The sequence below is a fragment of the Onychomys torridus genome, chromosome 3 (genome assembly GCF_903995425.1).
Source record: "Onychomys torridus chromosome 3, mOncTor1.1, whole genome shotgun sequence".
In the NCBI taxonomy this organism is placed as follows: Eukaryota; Metazoa; Chordata; class Mammalia; order Rodentia; family Cricetidae; genus Onychomys; species Onychomys torridus.
Window position 1 is genome coordinate 40,305,997 of NC_050445.1, and position 26,078 is coordinate 40,332,074.

A 26,078-nucleotide genomic window follows, 5' to 3' on the forward strand; every position below is an offset into this window, starting at 1 on the left:
AATTTGGTGCTGGGGATCAACCCTAGGTCCTCTGAGCTCTACCTACAGACAAAACTGAATACATATGGGTGAAACACACGACATGGGACTCATACCCCAACTGAGCTATTAAAAATAAGTTCATTCTATCCCTTTTACGGGGGAGGAGAGGGCCCATGGGCCTGATGAATGAAGTAGGGCAGCTCCTCATGGCCTCTGTCCTCTGTCCCAGTTATTGCAGAGGCCATAAACACATTTTATTTCCTCTCTCTAAGAGAACCATGTAAGAAAACTAGTATTCCTATGATTTATGGCTCTAGCATATAATTATAATATGTGTCTCGAGGTAACTAGCCATTTTTGACATTCCTTCCTAAAATTAAAAATTACCTGTTTGGGACTGGAGAGATGGCTCAGTGTTTAAGAGCACTGAATGCTCTTCCATGAGGGCCTGGGTTCAATTCCCAACACTCACATAGAGGCTCACAGCTATCTTTAACTCCAGCTCCAAGGGACCTGACACTCTCACCCAGACATATATGCAGGAAAAACACCAATGCACATAAAATAAAAATAAATTTTATAAAAAAGTTTACCTGTTTTATAATTAACATAACCACTTTCACCTTTTCTAACTATGAATTTTTCTCTTTCCCTGTTGTAATTTATAGGGACTATAGAGAAGCATATTTTCTTTTTTGTTCATTTGTTTTTTGAGACAGGGTCTCACTATGTAGCTCTGGCTGTCCTGGAACTCACTACATGGACAGGCTGGCCTCAGATTCACAGAGGTCCTCTTGCCTCTACATCCTGAGTGCTAGGATTAATGGCATGTGCCACCATTCCCGGGCGAGTATTTGCTTTTAGGGTGAAATAAAAGATGACAGGGCTGAGAATGGTACAGTACACACTGAACATGCTTACATCCTGGCAATAACACTGGCACATAGTTTTCAATTTCTACCTATGTCCTAGGAGGTTAAGGATAGGCAGAAACATAGCAGCAATAAAGGATGGAGAGAAACTTTCCTGTAGGGATGACCTAAAGGTCTATGCTTGGCCAGAGCTCTAAACAGGTAGGAAAAAAAATGGGAGAGAGAAAGACCATTTTTTTGGCTACTATCTCTGGCATGTGTGTGTGTTCCTGTCTGACTCCACAGTGCTGAAATTATAAGTGCACGACACCATGCCTAGCTTCTTAAAAAAGACTGTTTATTTTATGTGTATGAATGTTTTGTCTAGAAGTATGCATGCGTACTACATATATGTCTGGTGCCCATGGTTAGAAGAGGGTGTCAGATCTCCTGGAACTGGAGTTATAGATGGTTGCTACCATGTGGGTATTGGGAGTTGAACCTAGGTCCTCTTCAAGAGCAACAACTGCTCTTTGTTGTTGTTGTTTTTCTAGACAGAGTTTCTCTGCGTAGCCCTGGCTGTTCTGGAACTCACTCTGTAGTCCAGGCTGGCCTTGAACTCAAGACGTCTGAAAGGCATGTGCCACCACTACCTGGCTGCAACAGGCATTCTTAACCACTGGGCCAATTCTCCCCACCCTGTCTGACTTTTTTACATGGGTTCCTGGAATCAAATCCAGGTCCTCAGGTTTATGAAGGCAAGTATTTTACCAAGTGAGCCACCCTACCTCTTAACCCCTATTTCTGGCTTTAATAATTTGGATTTATCTAGAATATCTTCAATCACCTTGCACTTGCTCCATGAAAGCATTCCCAAATCTCCCCCCTGGATACATATCATAACCATACTTGTACAGGTAATAACAACATCCACTTACCCCCAGATACATATCACAACCATACCTGTACAGGTGATAACAATGTCCACTTGTCCCTGTATACATATCATAACCATACCTGTACAGGTGATAACAATGTCCACTTATCCCTGTATACATATCATAACCATACCTGTACAGGTGATAACAATGTCCACTTGTCCCTGTATACATATCATAACCATACCTGTACAGGTGATAACAATGTCCACTTGTCGGATGACTTCATTCAGTTTCACTAGTCGGAATCCATCCATACTGTAGAAATAAAGCAGGATCAATTACACTAAGCCGGCAGATGGGGAGTCTTTCCTTACAAGCTAGCACCAAGTTCTTTAGGTAGTTACAGTGTCACTTCTTGGATAGCTGGGATGTGGCCAGGATATTCATTTTGTTTGGTTTTGAAACAGTGTCAATGATAGACCATGCTGACCTCAAACTCAGGATCTTCTAGCCTCTTCCTCCCAAGTGCTGGGATTACAGGCGTGTGCCACCACATCTGGCCTGGACTACTCTTCAGTCAAAAGTCCAGATCATTTCCTGTGTTTACATAGCAGAAATGCAAAAGCTCCCTTTGCATCATGGGAACTAGGTCTTCCTAATAACAAAGAGCCAAGTAAGGGCTGTCGTGAACCAGATTTCTAGAAAATAACACTTGGCCACTGAATCTATTCTCACTGAACTGTTCTTCCAAGATCATCAATTATTTTCTGAAATAAAAAAGCCAATATTTTTGGAGTATCTTATAGTACTTGATTTCTCTGCCACATTAAACACAATTTGCCTTCTTAAGACCTAGCCCCCTCTTTGTAGTGCTGAAGATTGAATCTAGGACATTGTTCACGTGAGGCAATTGTACCCTATTTGGCTACATTCTCAGCCTTTCCCCATATTTAAATAGTGGCACTTGGTGGGGTTCTTCACTGGGCTCTTCTCTGTTCTTTCAGTACTCATCTTTACCCTGCCTTTGGCTCTCAGTCATCACCTACAGATGACTGACTGACTGGTGCAGTTCCCTCTCACCCCCCAGGTGGGATTAGAACCCAGGCATCGGGCAAACAGGGCAGAGCTCTACCATTGATCTACATTTCCAGCTGCATTTTTTTTTTTTACTTACATCTCTGGGGTGCTTCATAACCAAGGGTACTCCCCCAGATATGTCTTCAAGAACTCCCCAGAGGGCTCCCAAACTTACTTTGTCCCCACACCCTCCTCTGTCTCTCTTCTATGTTCTCTGCCCTGAGCAGCAGTATTACTGTTAACCAACTGTATGATCCAGAGAAACTAAACATTTCTTCCCAGTGCAAGTTGCAACCAATGGGGCTGGAGAGATGGCTCAGTGGTTAAAAGCACCAGCTGCTCTTCCAGAGGACCTGAGTTTGGTTCCCAGCAACCACATGGTGGCTCACAACCACCCAGAATGAGACCTGGTTCCCTCTTCTGGCCTTCAGGCACACATGCAGGCAAGAACACTATATACATAATAAATGAACAAATCTTTAAAAAAAAGAGAGAGAGAGAGAGAGAGAGAGAGAGAGAGAGAGAGAGAGAGAGAGAAAGAATTTGCAACCAAAATCTTGTTTATCCTTTTCCTTAATTCCATTTAAGCCTCTTGACTTTATGGTCCCACACAACCTTTTCTGGTCTGAACTTTGTAGACTAGGTTATAGCCTTTGTAGCCTTAAAATTGAGGCAGTTCTCTTGAGGTGCTGGGATTATGGATGTGTGTCCACTGTACCTAGATCTGCCTCCTTTTATCCATACATGCTGGCTTTCCTAAGTTCAGACCAGTGATACTTGGTCTAGGTCTCACGGTCTCTAGGTTACATCCCCAAATCATTTTGTGACTTGGAACATACCACTTACATACTTCAGGAAAAGACCTAAATTCTTATACACACTGCTGTATCATTCTTCTTACCTTAGATACTACTACTCCCCAAACTGGTCCTATCTGCAGGCTCCTTAAACATACTAGGTTAGCTGCTGTTTGGAGGTTCTGCACCTGCTCTTTGTACAGGACACGTACTGCATCAGCTTTAATGCCTGTGCTTTTACAGCACTGCACGGTGTTTACAGTGTTTACGGCACAGCACAGCGGCGATCTGTGCCCAGTCAAAAGCAGCCCACCCCTGGCCTGTGCTCTGAGATCATCTGAACTGTGCTGTCACCAATGTCTTGTTTGGGTTTCTATAGGGACAGAGTACTAGGAAGATGATGGTCCCCGTGTTCTGAAGCTGACAGAAAGCCAGTGACTCTGTTGCAGAACTCTGCCTTGGCAGCATATGGCTGGGCTCTGTGAGCAGCAGACAGGAAAATGGCTTTATTCCACCTTATTCTACCTTAGTGGCCTTCTTCCTGAGGTTTAGTGGTGAACACTGCACTGAGATTATAAACTATAGATACACACTACATAAACTGGGCTTTGCAGTACCTTTTAGTGACCATGGCATTTCTCATCCCATGGAAGACGGAGATAATTTCAGTAACAGTTACCACTTAGTGAGGCTCCATTTTGTGATAGCAGCTCTGAGCCCTGTTATATATTACTTATGTATGATAGTATATAATAATTATTTGACTTAATTCTCACAATACTTTCAGGTAAGGATGATTATCTATATTTTATTTTATTTATTTGATTATTATTATTTTTTAGACAGGGTCTGACTATGTAGCCCTGGCTGGCCTGGAACTCAGTTTGTAGACCAGGCTGGTCATGAAATCAGAGATCTTCTTGTCTCTGCCTCCCAAATGCTGGGATTAAAGGTTTTCCCTGCTAGGATCCACATTTCAGAGAGAAAAAAAAACGAACTTTAAAAAATTTTTAAATTTAGATTTGAACCTTAAGAAGTGTAAGAATACTACAAACAATTGCCCACATATTCTTCACAGAGTTAGCAGATTTCGCCCTTCATTTGGACTTGTCTGATATTTCTCATTGTTAGACTCACAGGACATTTTTGGGAAGGTTACCACAGAAGTCTTTTAGTGTGTTATATCAGGAGGTCTCTGACACAGTCTATTGCATTTCCCCCTCTGCTTTCCTGCTGAAGACTGAACCCAAGTCCAACCTAAGCACATGCTCTACCCTAAGCTACACCCAATCTCTCCTCTTTTCTCCTCCCAGCGGGGTCTCAGTCTGTAGCCCAGGCTGGTGAGACAAGGTCTTATTCTATAACCAAAGCTGGCCTGGAACTCACAATCTATTTGCCTCAGCTTCTGGAATGTTAAGATTATATGTCTGAACCTTAAAAAAAAAAGAATACTGTTGTATGTGTGGGGTATGTATGTATATATGCACACACGATGTATGTGTGAGCATGCACATAGGCCAAAGTGTACCTGTGGGGAGGTCAGAGGACAACTTTGTGAAGGCCATCAGGATGGCAGAGTAAGCACCTGGTCTGGTATCCCATCTCCCCAGTGCTGGGGTTAAAGGCAAGGTCCACCATGCCTGGCCTGCCTTTTCTTTTTCCGTCATTATTTTCAAAGGGGCAGGAATTACATATGGAGAAAGACATTAATGGGATATCTGTTCATTAAACCTAAGCATCCCATTACTGTTTCCACAGGAATTCTAAACCTTCACTTCTCTCGGAGCAGAACTCCTTGACCTTTGCAAGACAGAAGCTTAGGTTCTCTTGGCAGGGTCCCTGATGGAGTCTAAGATGGGGCATGTTGGACAGCAATGTAAAGGAGGAGCAGGCATCCCTTCGCACACTCACCAGGCTTGCAGGGCACAGATGGGGTCAATCTCAGTTACATATACAATGGAACCCATGGCTTTCAGAGCAGCACAGCACCCCTTTCCCACCTGAACAGGGAAAGAATACACATAATAAAGTCAGAGAGAAAACACACTTCTCAAAGCTTCTGGGAAAGGAAGGGTACCCTCCTTCCCTCCCCTTCAAGTAATTTTACTAAATAGATTGTGCTTTGGGGAAATCAAGAAAAACAAATAAATGTAGTTCATAAACCAACCCCTGGCCCCTGCTTAGCACATTCATATGCATGAGAACACCCACATTCACGATTTATAATCAAAACACAAGCTAAAAGAACATCATAAACCGTGGTGCTAGAACAAGTCAGAAAATCAACTCAAGAAAAAATACAAAGGGAAAAGCAAGGTACTTAACTCGGGACTTCTAAAGTCATATGTTCCCATCTAAAGTGGTATGACTATACTTATGTCTGTATGCAAAATTCTAGAATATTCCATCAAAATACATTTTAAATATCCAACAAGTAAAAGGGTGAACTTTACCTCTCCATAGCCACAGACTACCACTTGCTTCCCACCAAACATCATATCTGTTGTCCTTTTAAGTCTGGGGGAACAAAAGCAAAGTTCAACCATTAAATAAGAAATGCTCTTTTTACTACTTGAGGTTTGTGCTTTTGTTTTAATTTTTTTTTTCATTTTTGAAGGAAAGCAATAAAATCTGTATTTATCCATCTAACCAGTTCTAGCTATACATGAATTTCCCCTCCCACTCAGTCTTCCTCTCTTTCTTGGGAGTAGTGAAAAAGATGTAGATCCCACAGGAGCTTGTAAACACAGAAGTAATGGACACGTTTATACTATGAACAGATATGGGGAAAAAAGAAAAGATACACATAAGGCAACAGTAATTTTAATTTAGGAAGTGACAAAGTTCTGGCTTAATAGAAACATTATTCTAGCTTACTGTTTTAGAAAGATACCATAAGGAAGGCGTTTAGCAGTATCAGAAGGCCAGTTGGTTCCGCATCGATTCAATCGGGAAAGTAATGGATAGTAATTCAGGGGCCGTGAATAAAACCTGCTGATGCGGATTAGACAGTGAGATTTCTGGGGTTGATCCTGGGGCAGACACCTTCTGCCTTTGTATATGGTTCTCCGTGAACCTGATCCTAGCCATCTCCACGATTTCTGGAAAGAACATCTAGGAATGAGTTCTGGTTTCTCTTTGGGTACATCGAGCTTACATTCTCTGAGAATCTTGATCAAGACAAAAGGGTTTCAACTAAAATTCAGTCTAATTCGAGATACACAGCCCCTCCAAATACTTGTAAGACTTCCTACTGACTTATCCATCTGTTTACTCCTTCTGGTGTAAAGGGCCTCTAAAAGCTCAAAGGAAAGTACGAATCCTGTTGAAAAATGACTTGGCAGCTCCACTCCCCAGATGCAGCTGCATGCACCTTGATGAAACTCATTCAATACTTCTTTCTCACTGAAGAGGTAAGTCTGGTGGGCTACCACCACACTCAGAAGCCTTGGGTTAGCAGAGCGGCCTGGAAATGGCTAGCAGAGCCAGGACAATCAAAAGGCTCTATTTCTGAACTGCCTTTCCTCTGACCACTTTCCTCAAGCTTTTCCTCATCCCTCCCATAGGAAGAAGCCTCTTTGTAACTGCACACAGCTGTGGTGGTTTGGAAACTTCATGAACACTGCTCCTCTGCAAATGACAGCCAGGCTCTAGACATGGATGGATTCCAGTTAGGCAGTTATTTTCCTGTGACCTCAGGATCTTTCAAGGATAAAGGACAGAAAAGACTTCATTAAAGGAAGGATTGGGCGGAACACAAGCTGTCTGGAGCTATTTAAGAATCATGCCAATATCTTATGTTCTCTTTGGTTCTTCCAGCCTCAGAACTCTATAAGGACTAAAACACTAGTTTATAATTTGAAAATCCACTGTGCAATCCTTCTTCCTCCAAGTGGAATCTCAGTCACCACCACCCAAGGATGGTCGGTAGTGCCTCCCTTGCTGTTTAGGATGCTATGTGTGTGGTAGTGAGTCTTGATGATAACTTGATGGGATTTAGAGTCACTGCACCAAACCTCTGGACATGTCTCTGAGGGAATTTCTAGACTGTTAACTGATGTGGGAAGACCCTCAACGTAGGCAGTACCATTCCACGGATGGGGGTCCTGGACCAAATCAAAAAGATAAGGGCGCACCAGCATTCTTGTGGCCAGCAGCCTCAAGCTTCTGCTGCCACAACCCCCTGCCATTTGACTGTACCCGGATAAACCTCCTCTAAGCTGCTCTTGTCAGGGACTGGGTCCTAGCAACATGTAAAGTAACCAATACTGCAAGTAACCATCTCAGAATGATAGAAGATTAAACGTTAACACCTTCCTCATGTGGACTCTCTCCTAGCCCACATGCCTTCTCCCCAACCCTTTTCTTCCTGGCTTTGTGAGGTAGGATCTTATACAGCACAACCTGACCTCAAAATTGTTACATAACAGTGAACAGCCCTAACACTCAGCTCTCCTCCCCAGCCGCTGAGGGCCGCCACGCCCGGCTCCCACTGCACCTTTCTCTGGAGCAGCTTACCTCCCTTTCATCTCTCTACTGAGGGAGCAACTGCCCTTGACCCAATTGCAGTTCTGCACGTCTGCTCTCACTGCAGAGCAAACAGAAGAGCTGACACTTCGCTGTGTCGTCGCCATCACCGCTGTGCAATCTACCCTTAACTCCTGCTCAGCTGCCTCTTTCTTTGTCGCTTCTGCACTTTCCAACTTTAAGAACCTTTCTTACCTAAGGAGTAAACTATGGTTGGGAGGGAGTCTATCCATTTTTCTGAACTAGTGGAGTTATCTTCATGCATCTTTTACTGATCCTGGTATAGGCCAACTTTAGGTTCACAGATCTGGTACTTGAAGAGTCTAAAAGATAGCTGTGGGTAGATAAGTATTTTAATGAAATATATACGTTACTATCAATTTGGTCAGAACTGAGGTATCTGTCACAGTGACCCTTACATGTGGACACTCTATGGCTGACCACTGGGCTAAGAATTTATTTAAAATGTTTAGTCTATCTGATACTATTGACTCCATGGTAATAGAGTAGGTAACAATAGTTACAATGTGCATTGAATATTCCACCAAATAAAAACAAAACAAAAACCAACCAGCAAAAACTTTTCTTAAGATGTAACTCAATCCTAAAATTTACTATATAGAGAGTTCTAGAAAGACAGGCAAGGTGCTGGGTTTGGTAGCACATGCCTGTATTCCCTTGGAAGACTGAAGCAGAGGATACCGAGGCCGGACTGGGCTATGTATCAAGTTCCAGGTCAGCTGGTCTACACAGTGAAATACCGCCCTACTTTTTTTTTTAAAAAATATTTATTTATTTATTATGTATACAGAAGAGGGCACCAGATCTCATTACAGATGGTTGTGAGCCACCATGTGGTTGCTGGGACTTGAACTCAGGACCTCTGAGAGAGCAGTAGGTGCTCTTAACCCTACTCTCCAGCCCACCGCCCTACTTTCTATTAAGGAGAAAGGTAACAACACTGAACAACCTGTCTTGTCTCATTTAACTCATGTTACTACTTTACAGAGAAGGAGCTATGCAAAGGATAAGCAAGGGAGTATAGGTAACAAACAAATACTGGATCCAGCATTTAAACTGAGGTCTTTCTGGACCCAGTGCCTGTGGTGACCTTACTCAGCCTGAATGGTTAGGAATGCAGTCCACAGAATCTTTATTTTCCTATTAACCCACGTGATAGAAACACTGCATTCGGCATATTCTAAGCCATCTTGATGGTTTGTCTTAGAAAATTACTTGGGAGCTATGATTGGAATCTACAGGGTTCCCAAAGGTCGACATGATAAAGGCCAGGGGTGGAGTCTAGTGGGAGGTTTTCTAGAAATTGGAAAAATGCTCATGGAAGGGTAGAGGGGACCCAGCTCCTTCCTTACTCAGAAAGTGACCAGTTTTGCTTCATCACCTGATCATAACTAACCACATGCTGTCTCACTGCATGCCCCAAAGCAAGTATGGCCATCTGCCCACAGACTAACCCAGAGCCAAAATTAACCTCTTCTTTTCAAAAGTTGTTTACATCCAGTATTAGTTACACTAACAGAATGCTGACGACACCTGGGGTCTTCCTAGCAGCAACGAAGGGATGTGAACACAAGGGTGGGACAGAAGCTGAGCACTGTCAGACCTGCAATCCTCATAGGGCGGAGAAACCAGAAATGCCTCTGGGGATTAGTTCTTTGCTTACCACAAGTTTCTAGATAGTCAAGAAAGTATATGCAGCAATAACATAAGAACTATATGGTATGTTCCAGGAACCATGACCTGAAATAGAGTCACCTGAAACCTCTTTCTTTCTTGTTTTTTTTTTTTTTTTTTTTAAGATTTATCACAGAGAAACCCTGTCTCGAAAAACCAAAAAAAACAAAAAAAACAAAAAACAAAAACAAAAACAAAAACAAAACAAAACAAAAACCAAAAAAACAAAAAACAAAATCACTTTTATGTCATTTTAATGACACAAAGTCTGAAAGGATCACAAAGTATGAACTCTGCTTACCAACAGAAGCTAATCTCAGTTCTTTCTAAAAATTGTATTTATTTTTATGTGTATGAATGTTTTGTCTGCATATATGTTTGTGTACGATGTGTGTGTCTGGTACCTGTGGAAGTCAGAAGAGGGCACCAGATCCCTTGGGCCTGAAATTCTAGATACTTGTGAGCTGCCACATTGTACCAGGAATCAAACAGCTCCTCTGGAAGAGGAGCCAGGGCTCTTAATCACTGAGCCGTCTCCCCAGCTCCCAGTCTCATTTCTTAAGTTAAAGAGATTTTCTTGTAATAGAGATAGCAACAGAGCTCTGGGATATAAAGTACTGGGTGTGATGTGGTGATACAGTTCCAGAAATAACTAAAACCAAAGAAGCTGGAACCTTCACTCAATAACCCAAGATCATCTCAAAGATAACAAACATTACCCATCAAGAATAGATTCACGGCAACAGTAGAGGTTATCAAATTTCTGTTTAGTGACCGAGTCATTGACATTCATGGCTGGAACACACAGCTTCCCAGCTTTGGACAGTTGGTACAGCCTGGGAATGAGAGAAGTCAAGAAGAACATAAAACAATGAGACATTACAATCTACTGTTGGTTTTATGTCAGATCTCTGAAATATATCGATAGACTGAGCATGAGAGCATAAGACATGACTAATTTCATCCTACTAAACAGATACTGAGAAACAGACAATGTCTTTCTAGAGGCTGTACACATAAGGCTCATATTCAAAAAAGTCATGTGGAGAAAATCTTTGATCCAACTAAATTTCAAGATTTTAAATGAAAAACTTTTTTTTTTAAGAGAAGAGGTTTTTATTTATTTGTTTGTTTGTTTGTTTGTTTGTTTTTAATGTGCATTGGTGTTTTGACATGGGTGTCAGACTGCCTGGAGCTGGAATTACAGACAGTTGTGAGCTGCCACGTGGGAGCTGGGAAATGAACCTGGGTCTCCTGGAAGAGCAGTCAGTGCTCTTAACTACCGAGCCATCTCTCCAGCCCCCTGAAAAACTTTTAATTGCATATAAATCTTTTAAATTTATTTTTTTAAAGACTAAGACTTCTGTTTTTGTGACTTCTTTAGTATTCTAAGACTAAGACTGTGGTGGTATTGTGTTCCCCAAAATATTGTGCACCCTAATTAACTTATCTGGGGTCAGAGAACAGAACAGCCACTAGATATAGAGGCCAGAAAATGGTGGCACACATGCCTTTAATCCTACCACTCCAGAGGCAGAGATCCACTGGGATCTCTGTGAGTTCAAGGCCATACTAGAAACACCTAAGCATGGTGACTCACACCTTTAATCCCAAGAAGTAATGGAAGGAGGCAGAAAGGTATTTAAGGCGTGAGGACGAGGAACTAGAGCCTGGTTAAGCTTTTAGGGTTTGAGCAGCACAATTCAGCTGTGATTCACTCCGGATGAGGACTCAGAGGTTTCCAGTCTGAGGAAACAGGATCAGCTGAGGAATTGGCAAGATGAGGTAGCTGTGGCTTGTTCTGCTTCTCTGATCTTCCAGCATTCACCCCAATAACTGGCCTTAGGTTTGATTTTATTAATAAGACCATTTAAGATTCATGCTACACTAAGACACTGTGTAGTTCTGGCTGGCCTGGAACTCACTATATAGACCAAGCTGGCCTTGAACTCACAGAGATCCACTGGCCTCTACTGGTATCAAAGTCGTGTACCATCATGCCCAGTCCAAGACTGAGACTTAAAAAAAATTTATTATTTTTATGTCTGTGAGTGTTTACTTGAATGTATGTATGTGTGACACATGGTGCCTGGTGCCTGTGGAGGCCAGAAGAGGGTGTTGGATCATAAGCTGCCAGGAGGGTGTTGGGAACCAAAGCTGAATCCTCTGCGAATGCAGTAAGAGCTCTTAACTACTGAGCAGTCTCTCCAACCTTCACATATATAAATTTTATATCCCTTTTAATGATAAAAGAAGTAATCTGGGAGCTGGAGAAGTGACTTGGGAGTTGAGAGTGTATTTCTTGCCTCTCCAGAGGTTCACATGGGATCCCATCAAGTGGCTTACAACCACTTGTCACTCCAGCTTCATGAATTTATTTATTTATTTATTAAACCTAACACCCTCTTCTGGCCTTCATAGTCACCCACAAGCATAGCATACATCCACACAAACACATATGCATACACATAAATAAAAATAAATCTTAAAAATAGCTTTAAAAGAACTGATTTTAAATATTTTTAAAATCCAGCATAATCCTACTTTTAGGTAACAATTTCTACTTTTCAGTAGTTTCAAATTCATAACAGTAATATATAAAACCATAAGTTCCACATCTATCTATCTATCTATCTATAAAAGTTCAAAAACGAAGTCCATTAAAAAGGAGAAGTATTTGCTTCATTAAAAGTTCACCCCTGGGGCAAGTGAGGTGGTTCAGTGGGTAAAGATTCTTATCAAACCTGACAATCAGAGTTCAGCCTGCAAAGCTAATATAGTGGAAAGAAAGAACAGACTTATACAAGTTGTTCTTTCTGGTATCCATATTTATGACATGCTAGTGTGTGCATACACACACACACACACACACACACACACACACACAAATTTTAAAAACACAGCCCTTTCTAAGAACCTGAAGGTATGTTGCAAGCTATAGGTTTGTTTTTAAATTTCATGTGCACTGGGGTTTTCCCTGCATGCATGTCTGTGTGAGGGTGCTGAATCTCCCAGACCTGGAAATACAGGCAGTTGTGAGCTCCATGTGGGTGCTGGAAATTGAACCTAGGTCTCTGGAAGAGCAGCAGTGCTCCTAACTCTGAGCCATCTCTCCAGCCCCAAGCTATACTTTTATATATTCAAAAGGATTAGAAACATTAAATTGGTCATGGTAGCCTGCTTTGAATTGATTTCCCTAAAAGTTTATTTCACACTTCAGATTCTTTATGGGTGAATAAGACTGACAGAAATGATTCCAATTTTATCCAGGAATCACTACTCCTTTGTGATGGGACTCAAAACCCTTGATGTCTGTGAGACATGGGCTCTGTGAGGGCACAAGTTTTGTCTACTGTGGGTCTCTAGCATAGAACAGTGCCTGGCTCATTGTAGTAGTTCAGTAAATACTTAATGAATGAATTAAACTTGTCCAAAAAGAGTAATCAGCCACTGTACTGCAATGACAAGAAAACATGAGCCCTGCTTGCTCCTCCATCCGGGCTGTTTACCATTTTAGGTTTGTAATTTGTGCTGTTAATTAAAATAAGTGCCCAGGCTTAGACATGTTACCTCAGAGAAAGCAACAATTTTTACCATAATGTGTTCTACAGGTATGTGATTATAAAGTCTATATCTAAGCTAAGGATGACTGTTTACTCTTACCTATGGACTCCAGTAACACTCTCCTCGACTATGCCTTTGATTTTCTTAAACATGTTGGGATACTTTTTATAAATCCAGTGAGTAAGGTCTCCTCCATCATCCAGTATCTGCAACAGAAGCATCAAGAATGTCATTCATCTTGCTAAAGGCGTCTCAGAGTCCTGTATCCCAGTTCCTAATTACCAATGTACAGATATTTCAAAATTTCCATATAGTTATGAAAAGTAACTTAAAGCCAGAGTTAATACAATAATCTACCAAATGAAAGAGTCATTATACTCAAAGAAAAGAGTAGAGGAGAAAAGCCAACTATAATTCTCTCAGTCAGACGTCCCTACCACATGACATATCTAATTTATGAAGCCACAATGCAACATGAGAATTTTCTTATGAATAATCAGCTTGAGGCCATCAAGATCTCTAGTTCTTGAATATACTTCAGATCTTCAGAAAACTCATTTCTAACTGCTGATTTTAGTACTTTAAATAAATTCAACTAAGGTTTAGTTTAAATAAAAGGACAGATAATTAGTCTCTCTCAGAACAATGGCTTTTGAAACTGAAGTCCTTAATGCTTTACTTCTCACAAAACACAGGCACTCTCCTACCCAATGCAGCAGGCACTCTGTATAAGCCAAATTAAAAATAACCAGGGAACCGTGCAGCATGTAGGTGTACAAGCATGCTTCTGAACAGCTCATCACTATTTCAGGTTGGGATTAAAGATAAATACAATGCTGTGCCCACAAGAGCTCCATCAGCAGGGAAAGATTCATGAAGTATAAATCAGGCACATGGCAGTGGCACTTGAGCCCTTCAGGACTTTTCTAAATTGTGACACCTGTCCTGGAAGGTCTCCACAGACTTCAGTCACCCTCTGCTGGCATGCATTCTTTTTAAACTTCCAGGATATTGGCACTACAAGAATAAAAACGCCATACTGACTCCCAGGGAAAACAAAACGCCCAGGCCCACGGCTATCACCTGAGCTTTAGCTTCTGCTCCTACTATTAGTCTATTTTATCAGCTCTTGCTGGAGGGCAGGGACCAAGGCAGGACTCTCATTGGAACTCTTAGCCTGGCTACAGACTATCAACAGAACCCCTAAGAACCAATGTCCCCAAGGAACCCAAAGAGGGGCCAAGGTCATAGTTCAAGGGAGAGAGCCCCAGTTTCACGCCCAGTGTTGCCCCCACCCCTACCCCTAAAGGCTGGGGAAGATGATTTAATGAAGTGCTTGCCTTACCAACATGAGGACCTGAGTTTAACTCCAGCACCCACATAAAAAGCCAGGCATGGTAGTGCAGAAAGCCCAGTGCTGGGGAGGCAGGGATGGGACCAGCCTAGTCTAATTGAGCCCTAGGTCCCAGTGGGAGATCCTGTCTCAAAAGGCTCCTATGCAATGACAGCTGAGATTGTCTTCTGGCCTCCACAACATGTGCACACACATGCATATGTAAGCATACATCTCCGCCCCAACTCTTCCCATATAAAAAAAACCCAAAAGAATTTCTCTCTGCTGTTCTGTATGCATGCATTCCATGAGGTTTTCATTTGCTGCCTCTGATCCCCAGCCACAAGAAAGAATAGACAAAAACCCAAGGAATTGGCAACTCTGTGGGCTATGTCCCATTATGCTCATTTACTTTCCCTTATTTATTTATTTATTTATTTATTTATTTATTTACTTATTTATTTATTTATTTATTTATTTATTTATTTATTATCTACCTATCTACCTATCTATCTATCTATTTAGACTGGCTGATCACCAAGGCCTAGTGGGACTGTGCTAACGAATGCCTCCTACCATACCTGGCTTTTACATGGGTTCTAGGGGTCCTAACTCAGCCCCTCATATTTGAGCAGCAAGCCTTTTCCCAGTGAACCATCTCCTCATCCTGATCCTCTTGTTGGGATTATAGGCACGCATCACTACACCTGGTTTACACAGTGCTGGGGATCAAATCCAGGGCTTCATACATGCCAAGCAAATACTCTGCCAACTGAGCTATATCCCAGCACCTACTTTCCCCTTTAAACAAAGTATCCAACACAGGCGAGGAGTTGCTTTTCATAGTATTTATTTAATGACTGCAGCCTATAAATTCCTTGTGCCGTCCTACTGCAGAAAGTTCTTGACCTCAGATAATCTTCCTTTTCCTGAGGTTGAAATGTAAGGAAAAGCATTGGGTCTTTGCCAAAGATATACATTCTGTTTTTTGAGGTGACAACTATTTTGATCCTTGTACCTGTCTTTACTAACTTTTCTAGCAGCTGTGTTGGCTCCACAGACTGTAAAAGCTCTCTGGGTACAATGCCACAGCCTCTCTGCGATCATGACTATAAAATTAGTTTTATTCCCAAGAGACATCCGCCCTGCCCCCTATCTTCCTTACTGTCTGTCAGTCAGACTCCCTCCTCGTCACCTACAATTGCTGGAATGAGCTGACTCATCTTGGAGCCACCCTCACCCCTCCTCTCCTCATGCCAGCACTTGGTGCCAGGTGACCTGCGCCACAGGCTTCAGCAGAAGCTGCTTCTCCGAGGGGCACCTAGTTTTTAGTCGTCAGCAGCAAGGAATCTTCTCTCTCCCCCCTTCTCTCCTTCCTTTTTTCTTTTTTAAAGCTGATTCTCTAATTTATTAATAATAATGCAGAAATGTTGGTAAAGCAGGAAATGTATCATATTTTTATGCCTTTTTCTTTCTCTATGAATGTTAATTGTGTTTTCAGTCTTCAAGAACTAGGGTGTGTGTGTGTGTGTGTGTGTGTGTGTGTGTGTGTGTGTGTGTGTGTGTGTATTTAAATAGTGTAAATCCAGGGCTTCAAGCATGTTAAACCAGGGCTCTATCCCTGAGCTATACCCTAGCCCTACATTTAATTTTTTTTTTATTTATTCTTCAGCGCTGGGGACTAAACCTAGGGCTTTGTGCATGTCAGGCAAAAGCTCTATCACCGAGCTCCATCCACAGCCTCTCAGACTGGATCTTTCAAACAATGAAACAAAAAATGAAGTAGAAAGGAAACCCCCTAAACTTCCTGGTCATCTTTTACAAAATAAAGAGAAGAAATTTGTACTTGGAAGTGCACCAAGCATATTAAAAACTCAGTGTGTAGATTCCCAAGAACGCTAAGTGCCTTCTCAGGAACCCCAAGGCGTCTGTCCTTCCCGTGGTTTGTTTGCTGGTGTTTATGGTGACTGTCACTGGAGCAACTGTGAACAGCAGTAGAGGACAGAGACTCATTACTTCCGCATTTAGTCAGTCATGTGTGAATCCTGGGTAGCATTTTCATGTTACTTATAAATGTGAATGCTTCCAGGCTGGCCTCAACCTCATGATCTGCCTGTCTCAGCTTCCTGAATGTTGGGATTACAGATGCACACCTCCACACTGAGCTAATCAAGACTCTTTGCAGTTATAAGAAGTTTAGTATTACAGTTATCCTAAGCAGATCCACTGAATTTTGCTGGAAACCCAGGTACATGGGACAGAAATGGGTCCGTTTTCCTTCCTTCTTATGGGAACCCTACCTAAGTCAGTCTTTCCCACCATCACCCTGCCCTTAGGAGCTGCATTAACAGAAATCTGACCCACCATGTTTGGCTGCCAGCCCTCCACATTCACACATCTGTCAATGCACCACCAAAAGTCGTCTTCTGACTCTCCTTTCCAGGCAAAGACAGGAAATCCTAAAAATAATAAAAGGAACAAAGAGAAGCCATTAAAGGCTATAAAAGGACCGATCCCCAAATTTACCAAGAAACTTACCCATTTCCACCAATTCCTCGCTTTCTCATTTTGCTATATTCTTAGGATTGACTCCCTCACTGGTTAATACTGCCCTCAAGCCCCCTATCCACCCCTTTTCCTGTAGTGGCTATTCTGTCCTTCTTGGCTCAAAAAGGGCAAGCAGTAAGAATGGACAGTTGCTAAAAATAGGACTGGGGGGAGGGGAGAAACCAGAAATCAGCACTTGACCCAGAGTCAAGCTGTCCGTCTCTTTATCTCCCAAATCCACTTGTTTTTCTTCTTGGTTATTCCACACGTTCACTGGGAAACTCTCATACTTTATCTACTAAAGTGCTTGTTCCACACCATAGCCTCATGAAGTAGAATGTCCACTATGCAAGCTGCTTAACTGAGCTGGGTGAGAACCAAATGAATGTGAACTTTTCTAAAGCCATCATTTATGTATTTATGTATCACTGAATATAGATTTATTTATTTTTGCAGCGTTGGGGAATGAAGCTAGGAATCACAGAGTACACTAAGAAAGTGCTCATTGAACTTCATCCCTAGCTTTAGTTATTCATTCATTTATTATTTATTCAATAAATACCTCACCAAGGAGTTCAGGCCAGCCTCAAACTTGTGGTCATTCTCATGCCTCAGCCTTCTGAGGGCTGGGATTGCAGATGTGAGCCATGATCCCCAGCTTTCTTTTTATTTTGAGACAAGATTTTACTAAGTTTCCCAGGCAGATTCTGAGCTATGATATTTTTGTTGTTGTTGTTTTTGGAGCTGCTGATCGAACCCAGGGCCTTAGCAAGCCCTCTACCACTGAGCTAAATCCCCAACACTCTGAGCTATGATCTTTCAGCTCCAACCTTCCTAATTTCTGGGATGATAGGAATAAGTCATGCCTGGTCTTGAACATGGGTTTATAAGCAGCTGAGGCATTTTGTCAAACAAATCTTTTTATCATTTATCATTTATGTAAGTATGCTAACTTCTTTACAAATAATATTCTGAGAGCAAAGGTATTTCTCATTACCTATTAGAGTGCTGCAGGCCACAGGAAAATGGAATGGAATCCAGCTACTATCACAAAAGCTACTATTTGGAAAGGTCAAGGAGCTTTCCGAAGGTCAAGCCATGGCTTAAGAAGTCTTGGTGATATTTTAGCTTTTGTATATATATTAGCCGATTCCTACAATGATTTTCTTGTGTGCTATGTGTGTTTCCAAGAACTCCTAACAGTGTATTTATCTAAAATACCTATCAAGCATCCAAGGCCAAATGATCTCCTGAACTAAGGTTATGGAAACAACGTCTGTCTCCTAAGTCAGGTGAATAGCTTTATTTCTTGTGCAATTTAAGGTAGGACCCAGCCTTACTAACATTCATTATAGACTCCTAACTTCTTACCTAACCACTTCTAGGAATGTAGGGTAAGCATATAAATTCCCTTTTTGATATACCAACCGTTCATCAGTTCTCAGTTGACCACCTCCTTTACCACTCCCTTTTGGGTTATAAAAGAAAGCCTGACAGTCACTGTCTGAGGAAAATTCTTACCTGCCTTTATGACCCTGTAAGAATTCAAGCCTGGCAGGGCCGGGCAGTGGTGGCACATACCTTTAATCCCAGCACTCAGGAGGCAGAGGCAGGCAGATCTCTGTGAGTTTGAGGCCAGCTTGGTCTACAGAGTGAGATCCAGGACAGGCACCAAAACTACAGAGAAACCCTGTCTCGGAAAAACAAAACATAACAAACAAAACATAACAAACAACAACAAAAAATCAAGCCGGTTGCTATTGCATGAATATATAGCTGTAAACCTCAGAGACTTGGAAGGATTTTTGAGGATTTGGACTGGAGAGGATTTTGACTGGGGAACTAGATGGAGAACTGGAAGAATGAGATGGAAGATGAGGAAGAGCCAGATGGGGAAGAATGAAAGGAGAAAGACCAAGATGGGGCAGAACTAAGATGAGAGAATTAAGCTAGAACTTAGAGGGGACAGCAGATAAAGGTAAAGAGAAATCAGGCACGAAGGAGCCAGGTACGAGAGCAGAACTGAAGCTGTGTGGACAGGATTTTATCCCAGAGGATAAAGTAGACGGACTAAGAGCTCAGTGTACTTAGATTCATTTTCTGAAAAGAATTCTCGCCATTCGTAGCTTCTCTTCTGGGCCTCTGGGAAGAAGATTAAGGCTAGTCCTTAATAATTTTCAAGATTAGAGTCAATAATCATTTGCCAAAAAAGAGAAAAAATGAATGTCTATGTATAATTCACTGTATATACATTTAATATTTATATAATTTTCTATTATATACAAGCAGTACAATTTTATAAATGCATGAAGGAACTAGTGAAATGCCAAGAGTACTAGCAAAAGGAGAGATAGGTATACTCTGTAGGGCTTTCTTGGAGTCTCCCGAGAGGTCAGAAGCAGCTTGGGTATCCAGATCCATGTGTATTGCTACATAGGGAAGACAGAGCTGACAGAATCTCAATGTCTCTATTTTTGTCCTTCGGGCATTAGTGGATATTGTGATCAATTAACCTGCCAGCCAAGTCCTCTTTACTGCTGAAGCAGGCGTGCTGAACATTAAATCAGGGTGAGCCACATGCTAGAAATCCTGCAGGGCCACAAACTATGGCAAGCATTACATACTGTTTGGTTGGACTCCAGCTCACTCCTGATCAGAAAGCCCCAGCAATGTCTCTCCAAACCTCTCAGAGAGCCTCTGAACAAAGGGAAGGCACCAAAAGCCCAGTCCAGCACTCTTGGAGGCTAAGGTAGGTCCTCCCCTGAAGCTGCCAGCAGCCCAAGCCCCTGCCCAACTATTCCTGCTTTTAACCATACTATCTCTGGGGCTGGAGAACTCACCTGGGAGTTGCTTTGCTCAAATAAACCTCCTCTTTTACTTTTTCAATTCGGCAGAGAAACCTATTATTGGGATACAGAAACCCTATTACATACTATCTTGAGTATGAGCAGTGTTCACTGGTGGCCTATTAGTGAATCAAACCGAAGTGTGATTACCAGAGCACTGGACATAGGTAGCTATTTGCCAACTATAAAACAACAGAGTTAACTAGATCATGATTGACAAAAGAAGCCCCTGAAGAAAACAAATCATCAGTAACAGGATCCATTTCTTCAAAGGCAGCTGCCTTCCTGTCAACCTTTCTTAAAGATTTACACTGAAACAGTGGAACTCCCTGAAACTTATCTCAGGCAAAGACAGACCAAACACCAGCTCTCACCGCTTTCTGCTAGGGCAGCGGCCACTTCATTGAGCGTGGAGTAGATGTTGCAGGCGGCCCACCGGCATTGTGCTCCCAGAGCACCCAGGGTTTCCATAAGCACCTGTGTTACAGAACGAGGAGATAAACAAGCCTGTAATAAACAACAGCTGGAGATTTAGTTTTGTTTTGAGACAGGGTCTCATGTAACCAGGCAGTTCCCCACTTCCACTTCTCAAGAGCAGCCAGTGTCGCCACTCCTGGCTAAGTTTATGTCTTTGATTTTACAATACATCACGACTAAGTCAGGCCAATGGTTTTCAAGTTGTGCTTTATAGAATTTCTTCATTATTTTCAACACAGAGCAGAGGAGTAGGCTGCAGTAAAAGTCTATACTTTTCCTAGTAAGATTTAATTAAGAATTTCAGAGAAAAAGTATTTTTTATCAAAACATAGACACACAGTTCTACTTCTGTTTAGGATACAGGAAGCAAGAGAGTTCCAAGTAGGGCTGGGGGTGTGGCTTAGTTGGTAAAGTGATTGCAGGAAGCCCTGGGTTGGATTCCCAGCAACTCACCAAACCAAGCATAGTGGCACCAGGCCTGGAATCTCAGAACTGAGTAAGAGGCAAGATAACCAGACAATCAAGGTCATCCTTGAAAGTTTGAGGTCAATTTAGATATGGACTGGATTTGTTTCATTTTTGGCAAAGCATGGGAGGAAAAGGTAGCTGCATATGTAAGGGTAAGAAAAATCAGCTAAAATTCTAATTAAAGGTTAAATGTAGGAAAGTGTATAATTTGGAATTTTGTGTTGCTCCAACTAGACACAAGATTTCTTGCTCACAGGCAAGCTCCTTTCCAGAAGGAGTTCCTGCCCAGAACTCTCAAGAACTAGAGTCAGGGGTCTGATTGCACTACACTAGTCTCTCATGGGAAACAGGTCTTAAGAAACAGAAGTGTAGCAACCACGCCTGCCATGAGAGAGCCACGCAAGGACCCACTGCTCATGGGGAGATGTAAGCAAAACTGGGAAGGCCACACTGACCATCCCGAGCCCAGGGTGGGATGTAGATTATACTCTATTTATAATCTAAAGATCTATTACTTTTCTCTTTCTCCACAAAAGACAAGAAAACACCTTCCGGACCTACCAATTAAAAGAAGAAAGATTTGGCTGCTCCAGAAAGCAACAGGGATGCTAGGAAAGCTCTGCCCTCACAGAGGTCTGCCTAATACTGGCTGGATCAGAAGATTCAAGACTCTCACTTGCCCTCACCAAGAAGGCTAGCTCCAACACAAAGTAGCAGTCTAGGGCAGGCCCCTGAGGAGAATCCTTCTGTGGCACACTGGTGTTCAAGCAGCTGAAAACACTAGGGAAGCCCTTTAGTAATCTATAATCAGCCTAAGTAACCTATAGTCTTCAGCCCACTGCTGAAGAAATGTCAAGCCTATAGTGTACAAAACAGTTGAAATTTAGGGCAATTCCCAACTCCAATGGAAACTAGAGTCATCACTCAAAGATTTTCAAGATGTGAAAACAAAGGTTGGTAGTATGTTTGCCTAGCGTGCCTGAGGCGCTGGATTTGATTCTCAGCACTATAGAAATCTTGTGTGGTGGCACATGTCCAAATCCCAGCACTCAAAGGAAGAGGCAGGAGAACTAGAAGTTCAAGGTCATCCTTAGCTCTACGGTGCGTTCAAGGGTAGCTTGGTTTAATTGAGACTGTCTCAAAAGACACACAGCATTCACAAACAGGGAATTTTAGCAGATAGAGACGGAAACTATAAAAACAAGTCAATACAAATGCCAGAAACAAAAACCACATAAGGTACTGAGAATTCCTATAACAGTCTTTCCAAGCTGGGGACTTTCAAGAACACATCAGCCAACTTAAAGAAATTACAAACTAGGTTGGGGATTGAGCTCAGTGGTAGAGCACTTGCCTAGCAAGCACAAGGCCCTGGGTTTGGTCCTCAGCTCTGAAAAAACCCAACCAACCAACCCACCCACCCCCAAAAAAACCCCCAGAAATTACAAACTAAAATACAAAGAGAAATGAAGAGTGGGGAAAACAAACCCCTAGAACCCACCACCCAAGAAGAGTGGGACGTCATCAAACGACCTGACACAGTCACTGAACTTCCCAAAAGGAAAGATGGGGAGAAGACAAAAGAAATCCACTTAGAGTTAACGGACAATCATGTTCCAAAATTAATAAAAGAAGATCCAAGAACAGTATCTGACTAGTGCCAAGATCCAAGGAAAGCAGCCCTTGTGAGTTCCTTTGAAAAAGAACTGATTCCAAGGCTATGGAACATGCAAGGTAAGAGTGGATCATCATGTACCAGAAGTAAGGAATGACAGGGCAAAGAGAGGCTGGGAGATAACTTAGTAAAGTGCTTGCTTTGTAAGCTTGAGGACCTGCATTTGATCTCCAGAACCTTCGTATACAACAAAACCAAACCAAAACAAACAAAAAGCTGAAGACAGAAGATCCCTGAAGCTTGTTGACAAGCTAACCTTGCCTACCTGGAAAGCACCAGGCTAGATCCTGTTTCTAAATACAAGGTAGATGGTTCCTAAGGAAAATGATGCCTGACATTCTCTGGCTTCCACACACAACTGTGTACACACATACACACACACACACACACACACTCATGTGTCTCATGAGATGAAGTGCAGGGAGGACTGGAGTGTGGATGCCCAGCACATATGTAAAAAACTGGCACAGAGCAGTGTGCCTGTAATCCTAATGGTGTGTGCCTTCTTCCATCACTGGGAGGTGGGAAGAGGAGGGACCCTGAGGCTTGTTGGCCACATAGCCAGTGAGTCTAGCCCAATCATTGAGCTCTAGGTTCTACCTCAAAAAATAAGGTGAAATGTGATTGAGGAAGACATCTGAGGTTGACCTCCAACACACATGTGCGCACACACACACACACACACACACACACACACAGAAAAAATTTTAAAAATTAAAAAATAAGCCACAGAAGTCACATTTGGGGCTTATTTTGGCTAAACTGAGGATAAAATAAACATCAAAATATTTAATGAGTTATAATCACTTATTTTCAATAAGGACAGAAAACAATGGGCTGGGTATGGAAGAAAGGCTGAAGGCGTGTCAAGGAAATCTGGTACAACTATGACTATAATAGAAACTAAAAAGGGACATTCAAAAATTCTCAAGTGTGTTGTGGTACACACTTCCAATCCCAGCACTCAGCAGGCAGGAAGGTGGCTAGTTTGAGGATAGCCTGGGCTACAAAGAGAATTCCAGGCTAATTTGGGTTACATACATAGTGAGACCATCTAAAATATTAAAAACAGGGACTGAACTAGGCCCTCTGAATGTGGGTGACAGTTATGTGGCTAGATCTGTTTGGGGAGCCCCTGGCAGTGGGACCAGGACTTATCCCGGGTGCATGAAATGGCTTTTTGGAACACATTCCCTTAGGGAGACCTAGAATACCTTGCTCAGCCTAGACACAGGAGGGAGGGGCTTGGTCCTGCTTCAGCTTAGTATGCCAGACTTTGTTGACTCCCCAAGGGAGGCCTTACCCTCTCTAAAGTGGGGGGGGGGGGTAGAAAAAAGGGAAGGAGGAGAACTGGGATTGGTATGTAAAATGAAAAAAAAAAACCTTTTTTAAAAATAAATAAATGGAAAAAAAAAAAAAAAAAAGCAAGAAGCCAGTAGCAAGATGCCTCGGAGAGTAAAGGTACTTGCTGCTAAGCCTGAAGAAGGTGTTGGATATCCTGGAACTGGAGTTACAGGCCCTTGTGAGCTCTCCAACATAGGTGTTGAAAAGCAAACCCTGGTCCTCTGGAAGAGCAGCAAGCACTCTTAACTGCCGAGCCATCTCTCTCCAGACCCTTGACTTTAATTATCATTTAGAAGCAGCATCAATGAAATTACGTTAGAAGAACTATGGAGACATACCTGATTAAGAAATAATTAACTACATACTAGAGGGAATATAGAAGGCTTTCCCTCACTCCTTCCCTCTTTCTTTTGGGAGGGTGGGGTCTCATATAATCTAGTAACTCAGACTGGCCACAAGCTAGCTCACTATGTAGTGGAGGATGACCCTGAACTTCTAGTCTTCTTACCTCACTCTCCCTAGAGCTGGGATACAGGGATGCACCACCATGTCCATACAGCTAAGCTGCATCTCTAGCCCCAAGTCTTTATATGCTTATATATTATATAGAGGTCATGTTTGAATATTATAAAATTAATATGAACATATAATTAGAAAAATTATAGAGATTAAAAACATGAAGAAAAACACTATTTTTGTAGGTGGCAATAATAAAATCATACTAAACTTGGTAAACCAATAATGATTAATTCACCCAGGAAAAATAAAGAGGGAGGCCCACAGGGTGGTGACATTCAGTTAGGCTGGTGTGAAAACAAACTAGCTCTCACTTAGCAACATGAGGCAGTAAGTAGAGAAGCACATCCTATTGTAAGCCACCACACTGAATGCCAATGAGAGGCCCAGGAAAGGTTCCAACATGTTTCTGCCTCAATTCATTCATCTGTAGCTCCAAAAAGAAATTACTTTTTAACTTACTGTATTAATTTTAGGAATTCAGGGTATCCTTTTCCTCAGAGAACATGTAACTCAGCAAAGTCTCAGAAGAATGCAGCTGCTATCTGTTCCTAAGGAGCTGCTGTCTGCCCTTCATTAGCAAGGTGACCATGTAAGAGTGAGCTGAAGGAGAGACAATCTCTAAAGGTGACTGAGGTACTGGCAATATAGCTCAGTGATAGGAATACCTGCCTAGTCTGTAATAAGGCCCTGGGTTCAGTCTCCACCAAACAAACAAATAAACAAACAAAGTAACTAACTAACTGTGCTCATGTCTGAAATCCCAGCACTCGGGAAGGAGAGGCAGGAAGATCAGGTGTTTGACTAATACCAACTTCATCTGCTACACAGCAGGTGCATGATGGGTGATGTCATTCTGTATGCTGTGAAAATGTGTTGCTCTGATTGGTTGATAAATAAAGCTGTTTGGCCAATGGTGAGGCAGAATAAGGTTAGGCAGAACATTCTAACTAGTGAGACAGGAAGAAGACAGAGCAGAGGAGACGCTGCTAGCTGTGGTCAGAAGAAGCAAGATGTAAAGGTACTGGTCAGCCATGAGCCATGTGACAAAGTTTAGATTTATAGAAATGGGTTAATTTAAGATATGAGAACTAGCTGGGCAATGGTGGTGCATGCCTTTAATCCCAGCACTTGGGTGGTAGAGCCTGTGAGTTCGAGGCCAACATGGTCTACAGAGTGAGATCCACCACCCCACCCCACCTCTGCGCCCACCAAAATACATACATACATACATACATATATATAAAACAAGAAGCCTGCCATGGTCATAGTTTAAAAATAATATTAGCCTCTGTGTGTTTATTTGGGTCCAAGTGGCTGTAGGACCGGCAGGTGAGAGAGATTTGTCCTGATGGTGAGCCAGGTGGGACCACAGGAAAACTTTCAGCTACAGGTAGGTACACACACACACACACACACACACACACACACACACACACACACACAGAGAGAGAGAGAGAGAGAGAGAGAGAGAGAGAGAGAGAGAGAAAGAAAAAGA

At 42.2% G+C, this 26,078-nt stretch overlaps 1 protein-coding gene across 4 annotated transcripts in view; it reads right to left on the bottom strand.

Moving 5' to 3' along the window:
* The window catches only part of LOC118579356 (putative adenosylhomocysteinase 3), a 176,576-nt gene that overhangs the window by 18,521 nt on the left and 131,977 nt on the right, over positions 1 to 26,078 (bottom strand). For all 4 annotated transcript variants that reach the window (XM_036180541.1, XM_036180544.1, XM_036180542.1 and 1 more), the window contains exons 5-11: positions 20,475 to 20,577; positions 17,072 to 17,166; positions 13,474 to 13,580; positions 10,530 to 10,646; positions 6,042 to 6,105; positions 5,500 to 5,588; positions 1,959 to 2,029 (exon numbers count right to left, since the gene is read on the bottom strand). In XM_036180541.1, coding sequence (XP_036036434.1) covers positions 1,959 to 2,029; positions 5,500 to 5,588; positions 6,042 to 6,105; positions 10,530 to 10,646; positions 13,474 to 13,580; positions 17,072 to 17,166; positions 20,475 to 20,577 — 646 coding nt within the window. The remainder of the gene's footprint in view (positions 1 to 1,958; positions 2,030 to 5,499; positions 5,589 to 6,041; positions 6,106 to 10,529; positions 10,647 to 13,473; positions 13,581 to 17,071; positions 17,167 to 20,474; positions 20,578 to 26,078) is intronic.